Source organism: Polyodon spathula, chromosome 1 (genome assembly GCF_017654505.1).
Source record: "Polyodon spathula isolate WHYD16114869_AA chromosome 1, ASM1765450v1, whole genome shotgun sequence".
NCBI classification, from domain to species: domain Eukaryota; kingdom Metazoa; phylum Chordata; class Actinopteri; order Acipenseriformes; family Polyodontidae; genus Polyodon; species Polyodon spathula.
In genome coordinates, this window is record NC_054534.1 from 70,367,950 (window position 1) to 70,390,117 (window position 22,168).

At 37.7% G+C, this 22,168-nt stretch overlaps 1 protein-coding gene across 4 annotated transcripts in view; it reads right to left on the reverse strand.

Annotated features, from left to right (window-relative positions):
* LOC121321843 (nephronectin-like) overlaps positions 1-22,168 on the reverse strand; it is a 48,532-nt gene that overhangs the window by 20,946 nt on the left and 5,418 nt on the right. The window contains exons 3-5 of one of the 4 annotated variants that reach the window (XM_041261113.1): positions 9,963-10,001; positions 5,617-5,709; positions 3,222-3,314 (exon numbers count right to left, since the gene is read on the reverse strand). In XM_041261113.1, the coding sequence (XP_041117047.1) occupies positions 3,222-3,314; positions 5,617-5,709; positions 9,963-10,001 (225 nt within the window). The remainder of the gene's footprint in view (positions 1-3,221; positions 3,315-5,616; positions 5,710-9,962; positions 10,002-22,168) is intronic. The other 3 variants (XM_041261123.1, XM_041261134.1, XM_041261142.1) reach the window with 3 other exon arrangements.

Sequence of the window (22,168 nt, forward strand, 5' to 3'; positions counted from 1 at the left end):
TAGCATATGGGTCAAGAGTGATGCCATTCTAATAACACCATAACAACCGTATCAGTTGCGCTGGTGTTTCAAGTGTTTAGCATTATTTAGTCATGTAATTCCATGCCGTTGGAAATTGGTCTTTCTTACAGTCCATGTGCAGCAGCTTCACAGTCCACCTAGAAGCAAACTGGGCCGTTTCAGCTTTAGGAAAATGACTGTAATTCACCATTTAAAGAGACATACTGTAAAATAAATCGCGCTTTCACATGACATTAAGGGTAAATAGACGAACGGCTCTCAATTGCAGACGCAATGCTGTTTCTATGTACAGTCACATTAACAATAATTGACCAGTTAAGGTTTTATGGTCGGAGGAATCCACATGATATATATATATATATATATATATATATATATATATATATATATATATATATATATATATATAAATTATTAATGAATGTTTCAGTCTGTAACCCTACTAACACAATTCTGGAGTGCTAACAGCTATTACCACAGTGATATATAACTTTTAAGCAATGAACAAAAGAACCCTTTTTTTTTGTTTAGTTTTTTTTTTTTTTTTTTAAAGATTAGAAAGTATTCCATTTCAAGTTTAGAAATGATGCATTCCCAACAAAACAAAGCACTATAGTCAGAATTTGTGATCAGCAGGAGCCATGATAAGTCAAAGATGAGGTCACCTCTCTGTGTGAGTCTCTTTTCCTCAGACCCTCTCATGTTCCCCCTTAGCCTCCAGATAAATCCTTCAACGACTGGAAATCAGAGCTTACGTTGACAATCATACATCAACAGCCAATACACTGACACCTGGCTCCTGAAACCTTGAGTCACCTCACGTCAAAGCCTTCTCAGTCCAGACAAAAATAACCAATTTTGAAGTTCCCGCTTTCCTGAAGTGTGGCTAAATTTCTTGGAAATCCTGTAGGTTATATATGTAATGTTCCGATATTGGCTCAAGACTCTTGAACTTGGATAACAAAACAAAACTTTGTTGGAACTGAATGTATGTTAAACCTGGTACCTAAATGTGTACAGGGCCTGCCAGCAACTCATGTTAGATTGTCTATCAAAAACAAACTTCAGCTCACTGAAATGTATTACTTTATATATCCAGAGGTATTTATATTTCTTAGTCGGTCCAGCTGCCTGGACCAGTAAAGACATTTAGTAAAATAAAAATATGCTAGATACTGAAATCTGAGTGAACTAGTGTTTGTTTTTCATATCCAGCAGTTCTGATTTGGCATTGTGCACTTTCAAATACTCTTAGGGTCTTAATAATCAATCTCAGTAGAGTTCTTGCTGGCACCATACCATACCATATCCTGCTGTGCTTTTCTATAGCTCCTGAGCTGAGTCCAGAAAATGCCAACTGTACTATGCTGAGAGGTAGCCCTGAACTGAAACTAGAACCACCAAGACAGTACAACTAGATGGAGACCAACTTTTTCAGCCACATTCAATTTCTGGTCTCTTAAAGGAAAAGTGGAGCAGCCTGCTACAAACAGTCAAATGCCTGTAATTAGGTATTCCAAAACAGGAATATTATGAAGGGCTACACTCCCTAGAAAAGATCAAAGAAAAATTATATCTGGCAGGTTTTGTCGTTGCCAAAATGATTATAATATACAATAGTCTGCCTTATGTTCATGCCTCAAAAACTCAGTGAATTTGCTCAGCTGGAGCTGACTGACAAAAGTGTCTGTTTTGTTTTAGACTGAGATAGAAAATCCAGACGTACATATCAACATGGCTTAGAAACTACATAAAGAAAAAGAAATGCTGTTATCTTCTTATCTTCATTGCCTATGAGGAGCCAATGGTAAAATAAGTAAAAACAAAAGCAAAGTTAATTTTGATTTACATTTTCTCCACAAAAGCAGGTCCACAGCAATAGCACATGCTGCTAAGGAAGAATATTTCTTCAAGTAAATAATAAAGCGGGAAAGCAGAAATTAAGACAATGAAAAATACATACTGTAGCAGAGGACATTTACTGCGTTGTAACATTTGGAATATACATGGTCTACTTGGTATGCTCATTATAATGTGACTGATAAAAAAAAAAACTAAACAAAAAAAAAACATTCAGTGAATTACTGGGGTGATTGATGGTACATTTCAGATACTTTATTCACTGCTCCCTTTTGATAAAAAAAAAAAAAAAAAAACTTGGAAACACTCATGTAACATGTATGGAAAGAAAAGAACTTGCTTAATTGACAGCACTCTACTTTTTTAAACAGTAAATCAGTTTCAGAATTCAGCAGCACAAAATATTTTTTACAGCACCTTGAACTGCAGGTGTTACACATATAAATAAATAGGATTTTTTTTTTGTTTGTTTTAGAAATCGATGAAGCTACAGTTAGATTGGAGGTAAGCCTGATTGGTGGGTTTGCTTATTGACTTATTTACAACTTCCATCATTTCATTATCCAAATAGAGGTATCACAACGTAGTTACTTGGACAATCTGAATCAATGCCCAATTGTGACTTCTAAAAGCTCTACAAAGGGGTACATAACATTAGCTTCTGACAGCTCCACAGACATCACCTGGAGCACTAGATAAGACACAGTCCATACTGACAGTCTGGGAAAGTGTAATTTCAGACTTTTACCTGTAAGACAGCTACACAGTGTTTCTTTTAATATCCATGTGTAGATTTTTGCCTGAACAAACAGGTGTTCAAGTTTTCAACTAGAAAGGGTATACATGACAACTGTTGGCAGGATGTCAAAAAAAAACAAAAGACGAAAGTGACGTCAGTGGATCCTGCCTGTGAAAATATTGTATTAATGAACGGTCCCCATGGTAGTAGCCCTTGTACAATTCTCTGCATCTCTAAATTAAACAAACCAGTGGAATTACTGAAGCACAGGTATTTCAGGCACAGTCACAAAAAAAAAAAAAAAACATAGTTGCCCTGCATATGTAAAAGGAGAAGTAGGGTAAGAGAGTTTATAGTTGAGAGGAGAGAGGTCTTGAAAAGATGAAGGGTCATGGGAGGCTCAGCCAGGGCCACGGACTTGTGAGAGCACAAGCTTTGCTAAGGCATGTTTTTGCATCCACCAGCTGGTGCTCTATCAGGACAGGCAATGCTTTTGGTCTGGCAGAGAAGAGGCGAGGCAGCATGTCTTGCTGGTATAAGCCGTGCAGGTCTAGATAGGGTTGAGGGGGGGAGCCGCCTTAGGAATTACAGACTTGCTCACCCGCTGCAGGTGCACCTGCTGGTTGGTGATCCATGGGTGGAAAGAGAGGAGGGTGACTGTCCCACATTGGGGGAGTAACATACTCCTGCTCATCTTCATAAGAGCCAGAGGAATACCAAAGACAAAAACAGTACACAGGTAGATAATGAAAAATAAAGCTTCTCTTTTTGTAGTTTACTCATCAGAGAGTGGGAAATTTAAGAGGATGTTTTTTTTTTTAATTTTTTTTTTTGTAAATTCTGATTTTTGTTTAATTACATCCTCCAATGGGCACCACACTGCCACACTTAACCTGCCAATCAATTATATTATGTGTGGCAAATTCTTAACTTTTTTATACATTTAAAATACTAGTACCATTGACATATTACAGGCTAAATTAACCACGATAACCGTGAGTGTATACCCTATTCTACAATACTGGAGATGGGAATGTGTGGGAACCGAAATATACAACGTTTTTAAACTCTTATTTGATGAATTCAAAAATCAAAACTAATTTGACAAGAGCTTTGCTTCGATAATAAATGTCAGACTAAATACAAAATGTTATTAAAGAAAAAGACAGTTAAACCAAAGAGTTCTGAAATACACTTTCTAGTACATATAAGGTGAATGAATTCAAAGTACTCATCAGAACCGTAATCTCATTTCAAAAGCATATCAGGTTTGGTTAAAAGCTTTGGTTAAAAAATGTTGAAGGTACAAGTTATTTTCATTGAAGGTTATTGCACTAAAAAAAAAAATCAGGTTTAACTTTATATTCTATTGTAGATATATTCAGTGTAGTCTAGTCTGCACAGAACTCTTATTCACATGCAATACATTTACTGTGCTGGTGCATAATGATGATTTTTCAACTAGTCCTGAATGGAAACATTGAAGAGAAACAACTGAGCTGATAGTTTTCTGGGTACCATGGATCCTGAACTAAATCTAATGGGAAAGTTCCAGTGGTAATATATGGCTTCTTGAGTAGTTTTAAGTGTCAGAAAGGTTACTTGAAAAGCATGAAAGTCTGTAAGTATGTATCTGTCAGTTAGCAGTGAAATAAAATATTTCCTAACAATGGGGGTATTGAAAGGAGGTTCAGATCTTTGGTCCTAATTTAAATTAACTGAACAGCTGACCCTCAGCTTAGAGCAACTTTATAGTAATATAGCTATGTTTGTAGCATATCATCTTATCACTGGAGATTTCGTGTTTTGATATAATAGAACCAGGCTGCAGGAACAAGTTTAAAAACATAAATATATATATATATATATATATATATATATATATATATATATATATATATATATATATATAGATACACACATTTAAACCATGCAGACCAAAGTAGGGTTAAAAAAAAAAATTCAGGGGTCCAGAAACCCACATTAATAGCCAGCATTGACAATTTTATAAAATTGATACCCTATTCTTTGTCCGTACTACTAGATAATTTTAAATTGAAAGTCAGTCTACAGAGCTGCCTTTTTCAACTTCTGCTTAACCTCCTTTCTCTAAGACAGAATTCCCCCTGGCTTCTAGTTCATTTCTGTAACTCAGGTACACCTACAGTAGATTTGGGGTTTTCATCAACAGCAGCATTTCGAGAATCTAATGTGAAGCATAAAATGTTTTCTACCAACGAAACAGGTCATACTATTATTACTATTCCATTAGCCAAGGTGACATGCATTACCAAAACAGTGAAATGTGAGCCAGCTGATTTTTACATTCCTAATGGGATTTTTTAGGGTTCATAATTACAGGCTATCCTATTGCTGACTTGGGGGTAGATTGTGAAAATAATGTTATGCTTCTAAACCAATTACTGATCCTTTGTTGACATTTTTGAATGGTTTCCACAAATGCATATCATTAAATGGAAAAGTATATGTTCTGAGGCATTCTGGGTCTTCTCTTTGAGTTAAGCGACAGTTTTGTAAAAACAGGATGGCAAAAAAAAAAAAAAAATTGCTAAAAGGTATGCTTTGGTTACCTGGTCCAAGTGAACAACAAAAAAGAAAATGCTATTGAAACATTTAAAATAAACAAATAAATAAAAAATAAATAAATACAGAAACGTCTGGTAAAGCATATCCAAGTTTAAAGCTTTACACATTGAAATACACTGAGATTCTCTTGAACCTCCTTTTTTCCTCCATCCCTGCCCTTTAGTTCTTTCACTGAAGAACACACATTGACAATGGAGCCTAATAGACTGAGCTGTTCTAAGATGGAATTTCTGGAACCATACCAGTCTGAAAGGTCAACTAAACAATTTTAAGTGCTGAAACCAGATTCTGGTGTGTGGATTAACCCTCTGAGTTCTAGTGATTATATGCAAGTTTCAAGTGGGTTAATGTGGTTTGTCTACTGGTAACTCACTTCTGCTTGGTCTTACCCTGGTTACAAGTTTTCCCTGTGTAGCCTGGGTAACATTTGCACTTGTTTGGTCCCACACACTCCCCATGTTTACATCCAGGCTGGCAGAGAGCTGTTGGTGGAAAAAAAAACAACAAAACATGTTAGTTAATATCAAATATTGGATAGCTTTTATAACTAATGGTTTTGAGCACTTTCATATGGAATCTAAGTATTTAGGAGGTCTACCACATAAAAAAAGACATTGTGTCTCTCTACCTTTACAGCCTTTTTAAATCTGACAGGGTCATGTATAGAAAAATATGACATTTTAATAGACCAAGACCAGCAACTTCAACAACAGATACATTGCTGCAATTGACTGTATCTCATGCACTGTGACATTCAAAACTGGTGTTCTTTTCTTTTTTTTTTTTTGGTATGGTAATCATGTTTTTCAAAGGTTTTGGTCTTTTTCATGTTACTTCTGCCTAGACTACTGTTTTACAGACGTGGATTTAAATGGCTTGTCATCCAAGAGTTACTAAGCTTAGTTAAAGCTGAAATAACATGTTTTCCACTTTATGGAAAACATTTTTAAAATTATTTGGAGACAGCCAAATTCTGAAATACCCACAGCAAATGCTGTAATACTTTCTGAAATGACAGGTGAGGATTGAGCATGTAGAAAACATATAATTATAGTATAAATATGGAGACATAGGCCTACATGTTTTAATTGTTATTTTTGAGGTAAATATCTACATATAAATTCTTAATTAACAATTATATTTTTTTCTTATCATTATCACTTTCGTTCTCTGTATCACAAACTAAATAAGGAGATGATGATAAATGACTGTTCTTTATTGTTTCCTTGACCGTCATGGTGGTTACCAGTTCGTTATATACATAAACATAAAAGAGATTGCTAAAGAACTACATGAATACTTTGTTTGACTGTGTTAAACCACAAACTCATTGTTTAACTAAAACCAAAACCTTCCTAAAATTGTTTTACATTTTGTATTTTCGTGCTAAGCTTAGATGCACGATACTGGCATTATTCACACTCAAAGAGCAGTGTATTTTTTACTGCACAATGTTTGTACCATCTTGTCTCTGTTGTTGAAAATGCTGAGGTCAGGAACTGGAGTCATTTGGGAATTAGGCCTCTCACAACCAATTTATTGTTTTAGGCCATCAGACAATAAAAGTATCCAGGAGTGAACAAGTGGAATACGTCTGTTTCATCTCATCACCTTTACCACCTGAGACCACACAGTTCTCCTAATGGGATGAAAGTGAAAAGCGCTACGATAGTCTTCCAGCTATGTTTAACATACACCCCATGCATTCATATAGAAATGAACAAGAATGTTAATAAATGGCGGGTGACTGAAACCTTCCAATTACAGTCATCCAAGGTGATTATTTTTGCCAGCAGGATGACTCAAAGAGTCCCTTGCCAGCCTGGGATTATTTATACTGTATGGTCATGTGTGTTTAAATATACCGTTCACCATAAGCCTTCAAAAAACACTTCCGCAAAAGGGCCAGTTTCATGCTTGGTGGGATGAAGGCCATTCCTTTTGGAAATAATTGGCTAGGGGTCAATAATTCCTTATAATTCTTCAACAGATGCTGTGGGATACTTAGAAAGATGTCATCTCTAACAGCACCTAATCAGAGCCTTGACAGATGGAAGTCTGTATGGATTACCTCAAAGCAGTATTCAAACAGTGACCCATTGCCAGCAGTAGTTCAAATGTTCATTATCCAATAAGGTAATGGAGGATGTTGTCCCTGTCCTTCAGTACCCTTTTCAAGACTAATCTGTCATAATCTGTAGAGCCACTGCCCCCAGATCCCTTAGCGGTAGGCAGATTGCCACATTACCATTATTCCTGGTTGATGGGTGCAATCAATAAACGAGTAAGAGGTTATCCACAGAATAAACTGTAAGTCTGTGATGGTTCAGGATATAGCCAAGACAATGAAGGTATTTCGACTTGAAATGTAACATTTTAAACCAGTAGTCTTCGGGACTGAATAGCACTAGTGGTTTTCACATCAAGACTGAACTACCGGTAATTGAACTTTAAGACAGTGCCTACTGACTTTTTTTTTTTTTATCTAAGCAGACGCCAAGTTCAATAAGGTAGGAAATCTTTATAAGATACAACACTGTTCGGGTGACAAGAGACTCTGAGCAGGCTGGAAGACTTCTTACATACTTAGCGTATAAAATTTTTTTAATTTATTACATAATATATATTATATATATATATATATATATATATATATATATATGATATATATTATATATATATATATATATATATCAGACCAAGCCCCCCACCTCAATTCGCCCCTTTCATCCTATCATCACCCCTATGTAGTTGTCTTGTATTTTTTTCGTTTCATGTATCACTACAGACCCACATCTAAAGTGATTATTCGGAATTCAGAAGAACACTCACCAGCAGCAATTTTCTTTTTAGAATCAGGAAATCTCTGATGATCGCATCATCCCTCTGTCCAAATCCAGATGAAATGGCTAATGAAATCCACCCGCTATCCTGTTTTATCAACACAGCGGCTCATCCATATCAGCCGCTGCGGTGGTACAGTACTCGATCCTGCTGCTACTGTCTCCAGTGTTCTGACCTCCAGAGCTAAACGAAATCTTCCTTGGCATGCATTTCCAGTGTGTCTTTTAAAAGACTGACAAATTCACAGTATTCTGAAAGCTCTGTTCGTAAAGGTGTTTTTCTCTGTTTTTCTGTTTTTTTTCCGCCAAAGGTTTCCTCCTAAAAAGAAAGGGGGTTTTTCCTTTCCACTGTGCGGAGGGTCTTCACATAGTCAGCTGGGAACAGCTTATTAACCCCTTTGTCATGTTAAATGTTTTCTTTTCTTGTGTTAAATGTTTGCTCTCCTTTCTTATGCTTTGGCAGTTCTCCTTTTGTCTGTACACGTCTTTAGCGGGGAGCCGGCAGATCATTCTTTTGGGGGTTAGTGATTCCACTTTCTCCAACCCTTTGTTAAGCTTTGCTACATTTACCTCTCAGAGGAGGGTTCTCCATGAGTCAGAGTGGACCCCTGGCCAAACCCCACTTTTCGCATCGCATGATCCTTTACTTCTTCTCTTCCAGGTTCTGAATCCTCGTTTATGTGAGGGCCTCCAAGTGGCGGGACCCCTCTTCGTTTATCGGGTCTCCTCAGTGACAGAATGTAAATGTTGGGCTTTGAAGAGGTGGCACACCCCTCTCTATATGTTCTTATATCTACTGACGCCATGGTTTTCTTTCCGGTTCATGAGCCTCTTCATATTTCGGGTCACCTCAGAGACAGTGTCCCCTCTTTGTATGTTGGTCACCTCATAGACGGTGGCCCTCCTCCTGTTTGTTGGATCTCCTCAGTGACGGAACCCCCCTACTGTATATATTGGGTCTTAGAAGAGCCTGAACCTCTCTCATGTGTCTAATACATAATAATCCATGTTTTTCTTTCTGGTTTGTGAGGCTGTTCGTATGTCGGGTCACCTCAGAGACGGTGACCAGTCTTTGTATGTCGGGTCTCTTCAGAGACAGTGACCCCTCTCCTGTTTGTTGGGTCTTCTCAATGATGGAACCCCCCTTCTATATGTTGGGCCTTTGAGGAGGCAGAGCCCCTCTCTTTACATGTTCTATGTTACTAAACTCCATGTCCTTAAACATTACATAAGGTGGCCTTGCTCCACCCAGTGAACTTACAATCCTTTACTGAACCTGGCCCTTTACTTCCTATTATTTACCTCCCTAGTTTGGGACTTTACTATCTACATATAATAGTGAAACCCAATGGGAGGAGAAGTACAGGAGCAGCCACTACCAGTCAGTGCCTGCCCCTATTTCAGACTGTATCTCTGTGGGGTATTTAAGGGTTTTGTTTCCATCCAATAAAGATGGCTATTTCCCATCACATCACCAAGACAAATGACCTCAAGTTCCATAATCATGTTGCATTCCTAACACACTCCATTTCCTTCACCCAACATTCTAACATGATACTGCAGAGTACAGAGTATACAAAATGTATTGCACCAAGACTTTGGTTGGACCAGACATCTTGCTAACCTTGGCCGGGTTGTGTGTTTCCTGAAACAATAAGTAAGGCTAAGAAAACATAATGAGGGATTATTTACTGCAAAGTATCACACATATTTCAAGCATGTTCGACCAAACTGTGGCTATAGCAAGTGCCACTGTGTGGTGGGGTTTCAGACAACAGAAACATTTGCTGCTGCTGCAGGGGGCTATTACATCTCACTTAACCCAGGATTTAAGGGCCATGTCTTCAGGACACGGTTTGCCAAGATTATTGCAAGAAATATGTTGAGCTAACCTTGGGGCTGGCACCTTATCCCGACTAATCTGTAGAGAGCTGCAAAACAAATGTCCAAAAAAACAAATTCCAGACTTAAAAAAAAAAAAAACATAAAACAAGGCTGGACTTGGTTTCTCGACAGCATGCATTCCAAAAGAGTTACACACACACACACACACACACACACACACACACACACACACACACACACACACACACACACACACACACACACGCATGCACACACACACAGATTTCACAATTTGTATTTCTCAAATAAATTATCCAGTGCCGTAAGAACCAATTCCAATTGTATTGCATTGCACTTATTAGGTATCATAATTTACAAAAATCTTTGTTTCTTCACTTTTTGCAGGTAAAACAAAAGATCAAAGGGATGCAATTATGTATGATAAGACTAAATACTCCCTGGTATTAATTTAGCAAAATAAAATTGAGGCTTTTTATGAAAGCATGACCAGCAGTTGTTTAGGAGACAGTATCCTTTTGCTTATGGTTTTATTTTTCCCAGTTACAATATTGCTGTATTAACCTGCAAAAAAAGGTCAACTCCCTATATAAAATAAACACAATTTAACTAAATCCTTGTTTACATGATTTAAGGTTTTTTAAGAAAGCATGTGATTGAAGTGACATTTGTGTAATTTGTTCAAGCAGTTTAAATTGTTGTAGCTACTGATGTATACAAAAAAGTACTGATGCTATTCTTAAATTAGAATAAACTATAAAGCCTTCCACTGTTGCTTAAAATAAAATAAAGATTTACATACATGGATACATGGGGGTGTCTGTATGTCTGTACATCTGTATGTAAAACTTTTCCATGTATCTAAAAAAAACTTACTAAATCTTGATGAAACTGAATATTAACATTATTCAGCACAAGTTATTGTAATGTTCAGATTGTGGGAATCTATGGCAGTGTCTCTAGGTCTGTATGTCATACTTACATTTTGCATGTATTTTGCGAATAATCGAAGTTGAACATTACCTTGAACACATCATTGCCTTAAATACCAAATATGTCTTATTCTATACTATTCTGTAGATACTATTGTGACTGAGAAAGAATGAATCTTCGTTATAAATTTCCCTCCTGACCTGTGAGGTTACGGCGTAAAAGGAACAGAGTACCCGGACTGGATGGTCGGACAATTCATTCCAAGGGTTATGTGGAAGTCGGCCATCTAGAATGGGGGTGGAGCTACGGTACACCAAGTCATTTCCCCAGAAGGGATGCGATGTGGCAACTGCAAATTGGAGGAGAAACGGTTGCACTCGTTAACCAAGGGGTATGACTGACTTTACAAAAGGGGATGTGGCTAGGTGATCTGTTCCTTTGTTTATGGTTAAGAGAGAAACGCTGAAGGACGAAAGTAAAATAACTGTAAGTGTTTAGAGTTTGTTTGTTTTGTCGAGTCTAATTGTACGGTTCGTTATTTATTAGATGGCTAACACAATCTGGAGCTGTCACTTAAGGCCAGCGCAAACTCAGACTACACTTCACCATTGTTCATGGGTAAATTGTAATTACACCTCTTGCACGTTAGCACTCACTGTGGACTTTTTTTTTGTCATACTGATATGTGTCATTTTTTATTTTACATACATATTTGTTTAATGCTACATCAAGGAAACTCTATGGGTTCAGCTCGGTAAAGGAAGACAAGTACTTCCTACTTACATTTGCAGTATCTTGCCAGCATTGAAGAGATACTGAGAGTTTGATGAGAAGTAGGGATATCTATTTATATATAATGTCATGGAGTACAGCTGCAGACTACTGTATTAAATTGGATATTTATATTTGGTTTGAAAAGGGTTAAAGACATTGATGTCTATTCAATTGATCCAACCGGTGGTAGATATAATATCAATACTGGTTTAAATCTTTCAAACTACTGGACCAGCATCTCTAACATTATAGTTTTATATTTAAAAAGTAAAATCACAGATTTGGTCCAAATTTTAAATTTAAATAATATTGGTATTTTGATCTGCCAATGTTTAGATCAATTGGATAGACCCAGTTGTATTGTATATTGCACATGTGACACAATGAACAAACTGGAAATGTGGAAGTAACTGTGGATGTTATAACTAATAGCTTTTTAGTATTTAGTGCTGTTGATTGTTATTAATTAAATGTACATCTACTGAAATATTTGACATATCTACATGTCAAAGCCTGAAGGATGAAGTGTAATGTTATTTAGGATGCTTTTGGAGCTGAGTGGGCAATTCAAAACTTTCAGGCAATACACACATCATTATTCTAAATGTAAAAACAAAGAAAAGGTGATGAAAACTTTAAAAAAAAAAATAATAACTTCAAATAAAATCTGGCTTTGCCCTGAGGCTATGATCACTAGCAGACCAATGGAGGGGAAGCCTGACAATGTGTCCTCTTTTTTTAATGTGTGTGCTTTTGCACTTCAGTCTCTGGTGCTCGGTGTGGTGTTTTGAAAACTATAACTTTCATGAGTTTATGTTACCCAACTCCCCCGCAGCACAAGTCTTCCTAAACAGACTCAAGCATTGAAAGGGTTATTTACAACTCTTTAGGTTATTGTTGAATTACAAATAATGTGTCCATAATTTTTTAAACAAACTTTTTTTATTCAAAGCTACAGTGGTTAAACCGAACGCTGTTATATGAGGCGTAGGTTAAATGTCAGCAGAACTTGCAAAGATAATGTACAGAATGAAATGTACTGGTTGCATAAGTATTCAGCCCTTTAAGTTTGTACTTGGTAGAAGCTATAAGTCTTTTTGGATAGGTCTCTACTAGCTTTGCACAGTAGTGTGGTAAAATTTTTGTCCATTCTTCATGGGAAAATTGCTCCAGTTCTGATAAGTTTTTTGGGGATTGTCGATGGACTGCAATCTCTCCATAAGTCTCGCCATAAATTTTCGATTGGATTGAAGTCAGAACTTAGACTTAGAACTTAGACAAAAACATTAATTCTCTTCTTGTTCAATCACTCCAGTGTGGTTTTGGCTTTGTGCTTCAGGTCATTGTTCTGCTGAAATGTGAATTTCCTCCCCAGTTTCAGAGTCTTGGCTGTCTCAAACACGTTTTCCTCAAGGATTCGCCTGTACTTTGCACCATCCATTCTCCCCTCTATCCTGACAAGCTTCCCAGTCCCTGCTGAAGAGAAGCATCCCCATAACATGATGCTGCCACCACCATGCATGACAATTGGGATGGTGTTGACTGGGTGATATGCAGTGTTGGGCTTGCGCCAGACGTAGCGCTTGTATTTTTGTCTTGTCTGACCATAAAACCTTTTTCCACATGTCTGCAGTATCATCTTCATGTTTTTTCGCAAACTTCACACATGCTTTAAGATAGGTTTTTTGAGTAATGGCTTCTTTCTTGCCAGCCATCCATACAGGCCAGCTTTTTGTAGGGTTCGGCTTATTGTTGATGTGTGAACACTGACTCCCATCTCAGACACAGAACTTTGCAGATCTCTCAAGGTCATTGTTGGCTTCAGAGTGACATCCCAAACCACTTTCCTGCTTGCCTGCCTGCTCAGTTTGGGAGGGCGACCTTATCTGGGTAGTGTGTGGATGGTATGATGCATCATCCACTTCTTAATGAGGGACTTCACTGTGCTGAAAGGGTTAAGTGCCTTTGAAATTTTCTTGTACCCTTCTCTGGCTTTCCTGTACACTTCTACCACTTTATCCCTGACTTGTTTCAAAAGCTCCTTGGACTTCATCGTAGCTTTGTTGGATCACTATATTACAGCTTGAAACTCTTTATATACCTGAGGGAAATTATCTACAAGTTAAACCACTTTGAGTACACACAGGCTGATTTCTCTAATTGTGTGACCTTTCTAACAAATCATTTGCACCTGAGCTGATTTAGGGCTGCAGTAGCAAAGGGGTTTAATACTTATGCAACTGAGATTAATCTGTTTTTCTCAGTAAATCTTACTTATTTATATTCCATATGCATTTTTAACTTTATCAATGTGGAGTAGTTTGTGTAGATTCTACATGTAAAGTCTAATTTGAAAGCGTCATGGAGTATGATCAGGTGCCAACAAAATGTGAAAACTTTGCAGTGGGGTGAGTACTTCTGCAAACCACTGTGTGTGTGTGTGTGTGTGTGTGTATATATATATATATATATATATATATATATATATATATATATATATATATATATATATATATAGCACATATATCTCCTTGCTTGATGAAAATGTAGTGTGTCGTGACCACATTATTAGGCAGTTCTTGAGTTAAGCTAGCCTTTGCATAATTTAATTCACCCCAGAGGATCCCTGCACTTTGGAACAAGTCATACAACTCACAGAATTTTGCTACCTGCATAATTTCAACACAAAATGTTGTGTTTTTGCAAGAAAAAGGATACTGTCCACAAAACACTGCCAGCTATTGCAAGCATTGGTTGCTAGTTTTTTTTTTTTTTTTTCTTTTTGATGTAAGCATTCATTACAAAAAAAGTATACTGATTGTTATGAAGCCCAGTTAAACACAGTTCTTTACTAAAGATGAATGTACGCATCAGCTGCATGCATGCCACTTTGGTAAAGCAATTACATTAACAGATATTTAGTGCTGAAACAAATTATTACAGATGCACAATCTTATCAAAAGTATTTAACCACCTGTTTTTATTTGGTTTAAACCAGTGCCTTATGTGGAAGCATAGTGTCAAGAACAGACTGTTCAAAAGTAAAAGACAACAGAGCTTGTTTTGCACATTACACAGAGGATAACGTTCTAACTGACTCTCTTTAGAAGCGGGAGAACCTTTTACTTACTAATAATGGACTTGGACTGCCAATTGAGCCTAATTGTGTAGTAGTTTGGTGATGTGGGTAATGTCCATACTGGGCTAAGTTAGTTGAGCCTGATTCAAAGACCTTCAAAGGACAAAGGCATAAGAGGCAAGTGAATTAGCTAGTTCCACTGACTAGTTCCTTTCAGCTTTAATACTTGAACCTGGAAGGTATACAAATATCCCCAATTATTCCTTTATTATTTGCTTTACAATGGAGTTAATACGAAACTTCTTATTTCCAACCAAATCAAAGGTCGGTATTTCTGTAGTGTACCCTAAATTTGCTATGAAGGCTGTCAATGGCTGTGAAGACGCACACCGTCTGATAGCCAAGCTGTATGGTAAATGCTTTAAGAGCTACTGTGGCTTCAGCCAGTGCAATAGCAAGATGCTAAGGGCAGGATTTTCAAAAAACAGTGTTAAGGTATCAAACTCGTGGTAAGAGCTTTAGTACAAATTCAAATGAAATGTTTTAATTAAATTAATCCGTTAATGCTTTGAAATTGAGTTGATTAAGTCATTAATTAATGCATTTCTCTTTACAAAGCTTAATTGTTGCAGGTCACCTGCAGCACATTCTGTCTCAACGACAATATAAGGGGAACTCGTTAATCAAAATGCATGCTAACGAGATCAATACAAATGAATGGAAGCAGAATTTGCTGTTATGGAAACTGTTAGCGTACAGAGAGTGGGATCTCCCACCAGCGAGTAGCAGCCAAATGGAAATACAAAATAATCTGAAATATCATGTTGTGTATAATTTGTAAAATTCAAAATTGTGCATTTTGTCATGCAGAATGTACATTTATTAAGAACATTTCACATATGCTGATTTACGGTTATCTGGCATGTGGGTAAAAAAGGGAAAGCACGGATTAAAAAAAAAAAAAACATAAAAAATAAACCTTATTTACCCTCTTCGGAGGGATATTTTGTCATAGCTTAAACTTTGTCTTTTAATGTGCAAAAAAATACCGTAAGCCATTTATGTATATTGGTTGAAATTCTCTTTCTTATGATGACATCTGTTTTTGTCCGCATTTTAGTATGTATGACTGTAGGCTATAAATAAATATGTTTGAAGTGCCATTTGTGTTTGTAGTTGTTAGCTATATATCATTTTAGCAATACAACAAACGTTTTGTAAAGTTACAAATGGTGAAAACAAGTGAATACATTTTCATAACCACAACTATAGAAAAGGCTAAAATATTTTAATAACTACAAATATTGAATTATCTATGTTGTTTGTAAGAAAGTAACTCTGGCCCAGTACACTCTCACTCTGTGTATCATCAGCTGCGGTCTGTTAAATTTCTGTTTCAAGGTGAGTTATATGCTGTTTCGTTAATTAAAACCCTCCTTTTTCAAGTGTAAATTAACTCCTGTTAAATTGTGACAATTAACGCAGATTTGCTTTTAAATTCCCACGCAAACAAAAGAAATAGTTGCAAGAAGCCCTGCTCGTTAAGACATTAACATTATTTTGTAAATCAACATAATTTTGGAAATCACGTTAGGACGATTATAACGAAACAGGCATAACGACCTCTTGAAAATGCCAAAAATCAGTGCTGCATCCCGATTGGTTGATTAACACTGGAGTTATCATTTACAACCTTTTTAAAATCCTGCCCGAAATACTATAATGAGTTATTATGAGGTTCTGACACTGGCATTCTATACAGTAGCTTGATAGCAATGTAATGTTATAATGCGTTCCTCTAAGTCAGGACAACTCGGTCCTGGGTACCCCCTATGGCTGCTGGTTTTCATTCCAACCGAGCTCTCAATTACTTAACTAGACCCTTAATTGAACTGATAATTTGCTTAATTAGACCTTTTAACTCATTTTCAGCTCTTAAACAGTTGCAGTTCAAGTTATGTTATAGCTAACTTGAAATATGCAACTGTTCAAGAGCTGAAAACTAAAAGTTAAAAGGTCTAATTAAGGGTCTAGTTAAGTAATTGAGAGCTCGGTTGGAATGAAAACCAGCAGCCACAGGGGGTCCCCAGGACTGGATTTGAGAAGTCCTGCTCTAAGTGGTACTCAACTCTGGCCCTCAAGATCCATTCCAGTCCTGGTCTTTATTCCAACCACGTCATAAATTAGTTAATTGCCTCTTAGCAGCTTCAATTAACTACATTAGAACCTGCTTGGAGTAAAAACTTTGACTGGAAAGCAAGTCAAGTTCAGTATCACTGCTTTAGGGAGTTGTCTCTCAATCAGGCTTTAGTCAACGTTGTCATTTACTTTCGCTTTTATTCTTGTTGCTGATACATGAGCAAAGAGTTAGGGCAAATGGTAAGAGCCTTTATGGATGTCGAAGCATCAGGTGTAACTGTAAGGGGTATTGTTTTATGATTATATCTATTTTCCTTTGCAAGGCTGTGGCAATGTTGCCCGCCCCTGTGTGTATTTCAATGTTATATGTTGCGTGTTGTGTGTTAATGTTGGTGCACAGTCATTGGTACATGGGATATAAATGGGTCTGTGGAACACAAGTTGTTTAAAATATATATTTGCATTTAGGCACTAGGATTGCACAGCACTTTACGTGCAGGTAAAATGTAATAATATGCGAGCACGGGGAATTGCACTTCATTAATTCACGTGCAGCTGTACCACGACTCAAATTGAATGATTGATTAGCAATTTAGTCTCGGAACAGCTGCATAAAAGCAGCATGTTTTAACTCACTCGGGGTTGTGTGTTCAGTGAGTGGAGAACGGGATTGGAGACGGAGGTAATAATCATAGTAATAGTTAAAATACAAGCTCACTGTGTTTTGTCTGTGTAGTCCGTTTTGTTTGTCTCTTTATTTTGGCGAAAGTGCCGTGTCCTGTGTGTTTTGTCTTTAGAGCCTTTGTCTGTTTCATTATTAAATGCTGAGCAAAACCAATCAAACCACCAAACTCTACCTCTTTGTTGTTTATTTGTTGGTTCCTGTTTATGGTCTGACGTCACCCACTGCAGCCACCTTTGTGACAAAGGGTAATACTGGAGGCAAAAGGGACACTGGCAAAAACATGAGGGTATTGTCGTATCCCTGGTTCTAGAGTCCTGCATCGGGTCGAGTACCTGCGGGTGCCCGTGGGTGACCTGCAAAAGCAGGTCAGTTTGGGTGAGAATGTGAACTTTTTCACGTTTTTTTTTTGGTTCGGATGCGGGTCAAAATTAAAATTTTTGGTTCAGGCTCAGAAATGAATGAATTTGAATCACCAAAAACGTTTTCTGTCCTTTCAGCGTTCTCGTCTGTAACCCTTTCCCAAATAACGTATTAAAAGCTAAATGTACCGTTATTGCCCACACTAAAGCAGGAGGCGATTAGGGAGGAGTCAGCTGACAAAGCAGTGTTCTAAGTTTGAATTGTCATTTATTGGATACATCACAAAATCCTTTTCAAACGTCTGCTTGGTGATATTAAAAATGTCTGTGGACGAGGTGAAACAAAAGATAGAGCAAGGTTTATATCATGTAGTGGATAATAGTTCAAGAGGTAAATCAGAAGTGTGGATTTTTTTTGGAATCATAACGAATAAAAATAATGAACATATGACTGGATTCATTGCTTGTAAAACCTATCATTATGTTTTTGTGAATGACAGCTACAACACTGGTACAGCTCCCTTTCAACTGGTGTCACAAAAAGAATAGACAGGTATTTTATAGTAAAGTAAGCAGAGATAGTTAATATGTTATGATGTTAAAATATATCCAGACCACTAGAGAAAGCTAGCACACTGTACAGCCTACAGCCTTGTATAAGTCTTAGTCCTGGCCTCAGCAAAAAAAAATGTTTTTTGCCATTGACAATGCTTGCATTTCACCTACCCGCTTGGGGGTGGTAATAGCAAGCAGCAAATCTGTCTCTAAGGACAGGAATTGCAGCAAATGTCTCGCTCAGGGGCCAGACTCAGAGCTACAGAACTGTTGGGTCTGTATGTCACAGAGTGCCCCACGATGGGCCAGCAACTCTCATGGCTGAGCATAAAGGACCTGTGCCAGTACCGAGAACCAAGTCCTACTAGGCCACTTCAGGGCCACTAAGAGCACCCGAGCCTGGTCTTGCCTGATCTTCTCTAAGCACATTGTAAGCAGTGGCAATGATGGAAAAGCACAGAGCAGAGTCTTGGGCCATCTGTGGTCCAGTGTGTCTATGCCAAGAGGGTGTACATTAGGGAATACCAGTGGGGACAATCAGTGGTCTCCTGGGTTGCAAAGAGATGTATCTCCACCTGCACCCCCTGGCCGTTCTAGACAGCGTCACAACCTAAGTTGGAAGCATCTGTGGTCACCACCTCTCTCCTCATGACACTGCCCAGAACTGTGCCTATGTTGTTTCCACAATGAGAGAGCTTTCAAACAGTGACATAAGACACTGGTCAGTCCAAGACATGGTGTAGGACCCTGTGGTTGAACCAGGCTTGGAGACGGCGCATGTGTAGGAGCCCTAAAGGGAGAACCAGTGATGCTGCCGCCATCAGGTCCAGAATCTCTGGAATGTCATTACCACCACTGCTGCATTGGGCTGAAAAACTTCATATTTATGGAATCAAGGCTTCTGCCGAGATAGACAACCCTCTGGGAGTGTGTCAGATGGCAGCGGCCTCTGCACTGCGCACCCTGAAGAGGTTCTGTGCATTAGCCCTAGTAGGGGCTGTATGAGCCTGCTTCTGAGGCTAAGGGTGCCTGTTTTGCCATTTTGTTGCCGGCTTATTGGCTGGGGGCTTCTGCTTGGGGAGGAGGTGTTGCCAACTCCCAGGAAGTTTCCTGTGCTTGGTGAGAGCACTTTAGCATCTCATCCACTGGCATCAAAACATATGACCTGGTGCATCAATGTCAAGAATTGACACCTTATACTTGTCAGGCTCTCGGGTCTGAGAAAGCCAGAGCTGCCTTCTTGCCACCACCAATGTAGCCATGCTCCCGCCCAATGCCTGACCATTGTACTTAGATAACTGGAGCAAGTGGTTATTGACTAAGCTCAACTTGTACAACCAGTGGGACGAGGGCCTGTGTTCAGTGGACAGAACCTGCAACAGCTCGGACTGGTATGCCACCAGTATGCTAATCTGGTGCATGCAAAATGCTGACCATCTTCCACTACTTAATGGTTTGAGCATTACACAGCCTTGTAGTTAGTATTAGATGTTCTGGAACTTAGACACTTGCTTTCAAGTTGGGGACATGCTCCATTACTTATACATAGTCTATTTAAGAAGATAATCCACTTTGTTCTCTTAATTTTAGCTTTCTATTCTTACTCAAAGAGAAAATCACTAATACCACTTGCCTCTTTAGGTTTCTACAGCCTTTTTGATCCTCCTTATAGAGTGTCTCATTAGGGTATTCCAATCCCGCTTTGAGCACAGGTCCTAATTTTGTAGTTATATTCAGCATGTGTGGGAAAGATTTATTGCAAAATACCTTACCAATATCCTGAAAGTGATATAAGGCAATTATTAAATGAATAACAGCATTTGTATGTACTAAGGCGCAAAGGTAGCAACAATGATATAGTTTACAGACATTGAATTGTATAAATATGTAATGATATTAACAGGACCATTGTGCAATGTTTTTTCCAAATCTATTGTATTGCCATTACTTGTTATCTTCTAAGGCAGAGGTCTCCTACACTGGTCCTGCAGCGCTACAAACTCTCAGTTACTTAACTGAACCAATTATTGGCTTTATAAGTCTAGTTTAACATGTGTTCCATGTCTTTAACCACTGATGACATAAAGACACATATAAAACCTGTAGGAATGAGACTCTCCAGGACCAGGGTTGAAGACCCCAGAGCATTATAACAGTATATTAATGACATTCTTCAGCTTCTTTTGTAAGGGAATACATCAATTGGAAACCCAATGGCAAACTCTGATATTGTGTTGTCTCAACGATCTGCTAAAGCCTTAACAACTTCTAAGTGGAGGTTAAATACTTTTGAAAGAAAGCATCACTGCATTCAGATATATTGCAAGATAAACACAACCAAATAAATAAAAATACTCTTTATCATAGCACATTTAACAAGCAAGAAACATGAAGACAGCTGCATGTAACTCAAATGTTGGGAACCAAGTGACAAAGCATATTAGTTAAGGCTCAAGTGCGTGTACACTAATTACAGCAGCTGCATGCAACAGTCCAAGCGTGGCTTGCAACTACATCGCCTTTTACGAAGAGCAAAAGCCCCAATGTACAAATAACCCAAGCACTTACGTTGTGCAAGCAAAAGCTGTAACATCATGTTGCAGAAGCCATGCAAACTACCTTGAATTTGTTCTATATATTGGGTGCCTAATAATGTCCAGATCACAGGCAATGCGTTAAAGAAATACTTTTTTTTTCCCAATGGCAAGTAACAAACCCCACTGAAATGTTTTAACTATTGAATATAATGCTTAATATGAGGCTGTGCCAATTTAAAAAAATAAACTTAAAGGAAACATCATAGTAATTACATTTTCTTGTAACCAAAAAATGCAACTTTTGCAAGCAATTTACAAATGTATTTGTGCCAGTTCTGAACTGACAATCAGCATGTACTATACATTTGGCTTTTGCACTGAAATAACATTAACACAGGTAGATACAACAAATGCTGTTTTTAACTTATTGTAACCCTAATGATTTAATCTGTATACACTAATACCACTAACATATTATTTAAATGGAATACATTCAAAATGAAATGTTCTGGATTTTTGCACATGGCAGTCAGAGGACTGGTGCTTGTCACTCCAAGCTCACAGATTCATATGCATTAGGGAGGCTCTGATACTGTACATGTCAAAATACTGGCACCTGCCATTTCTATCACTGTGATATCAGAAAAAAAGCTGTGGAACATACCACACATATTGCAACAAGAACATAAGATTCTTCAGTGTCAGATAGGAATTGTTCTGCTGTTCTTCCACCTGTTCTTTACTCTTTTGTAAATAGCTTGCAAAATTAGCATATGTTGCAAAACAAATGTAAGTGAAACTGTGAGTATTGTTTTGAGATTTACATTAAAATAAAGCAAGGAACATTTTCATAACTTTCTGGCACAAACCCATTTTGTGCCACAGAGTATCTAAACAAAATCAGGCCCAATTTCAAATGTACATTCACTATAAAGCTGACAAAAATTCACCTACAAGTGCATATTCCAGCAACACCCCTAAGCCCCTGTAGCTTTTACATTACAAAATGCTTGATTCCTTTTTACCAGTATGTTTCTACAGTAATGAACCAATCTTTTCCAAAGCCATTTTGTAAAAGATTGTCAAGTGTTTACAAAACCAACTTGGACACATTCCTGTGAATGTGTGTGTCTGTGCTAAAGCTCCAGGTGTTTCTAAGGGTCTCTTGCTGTGC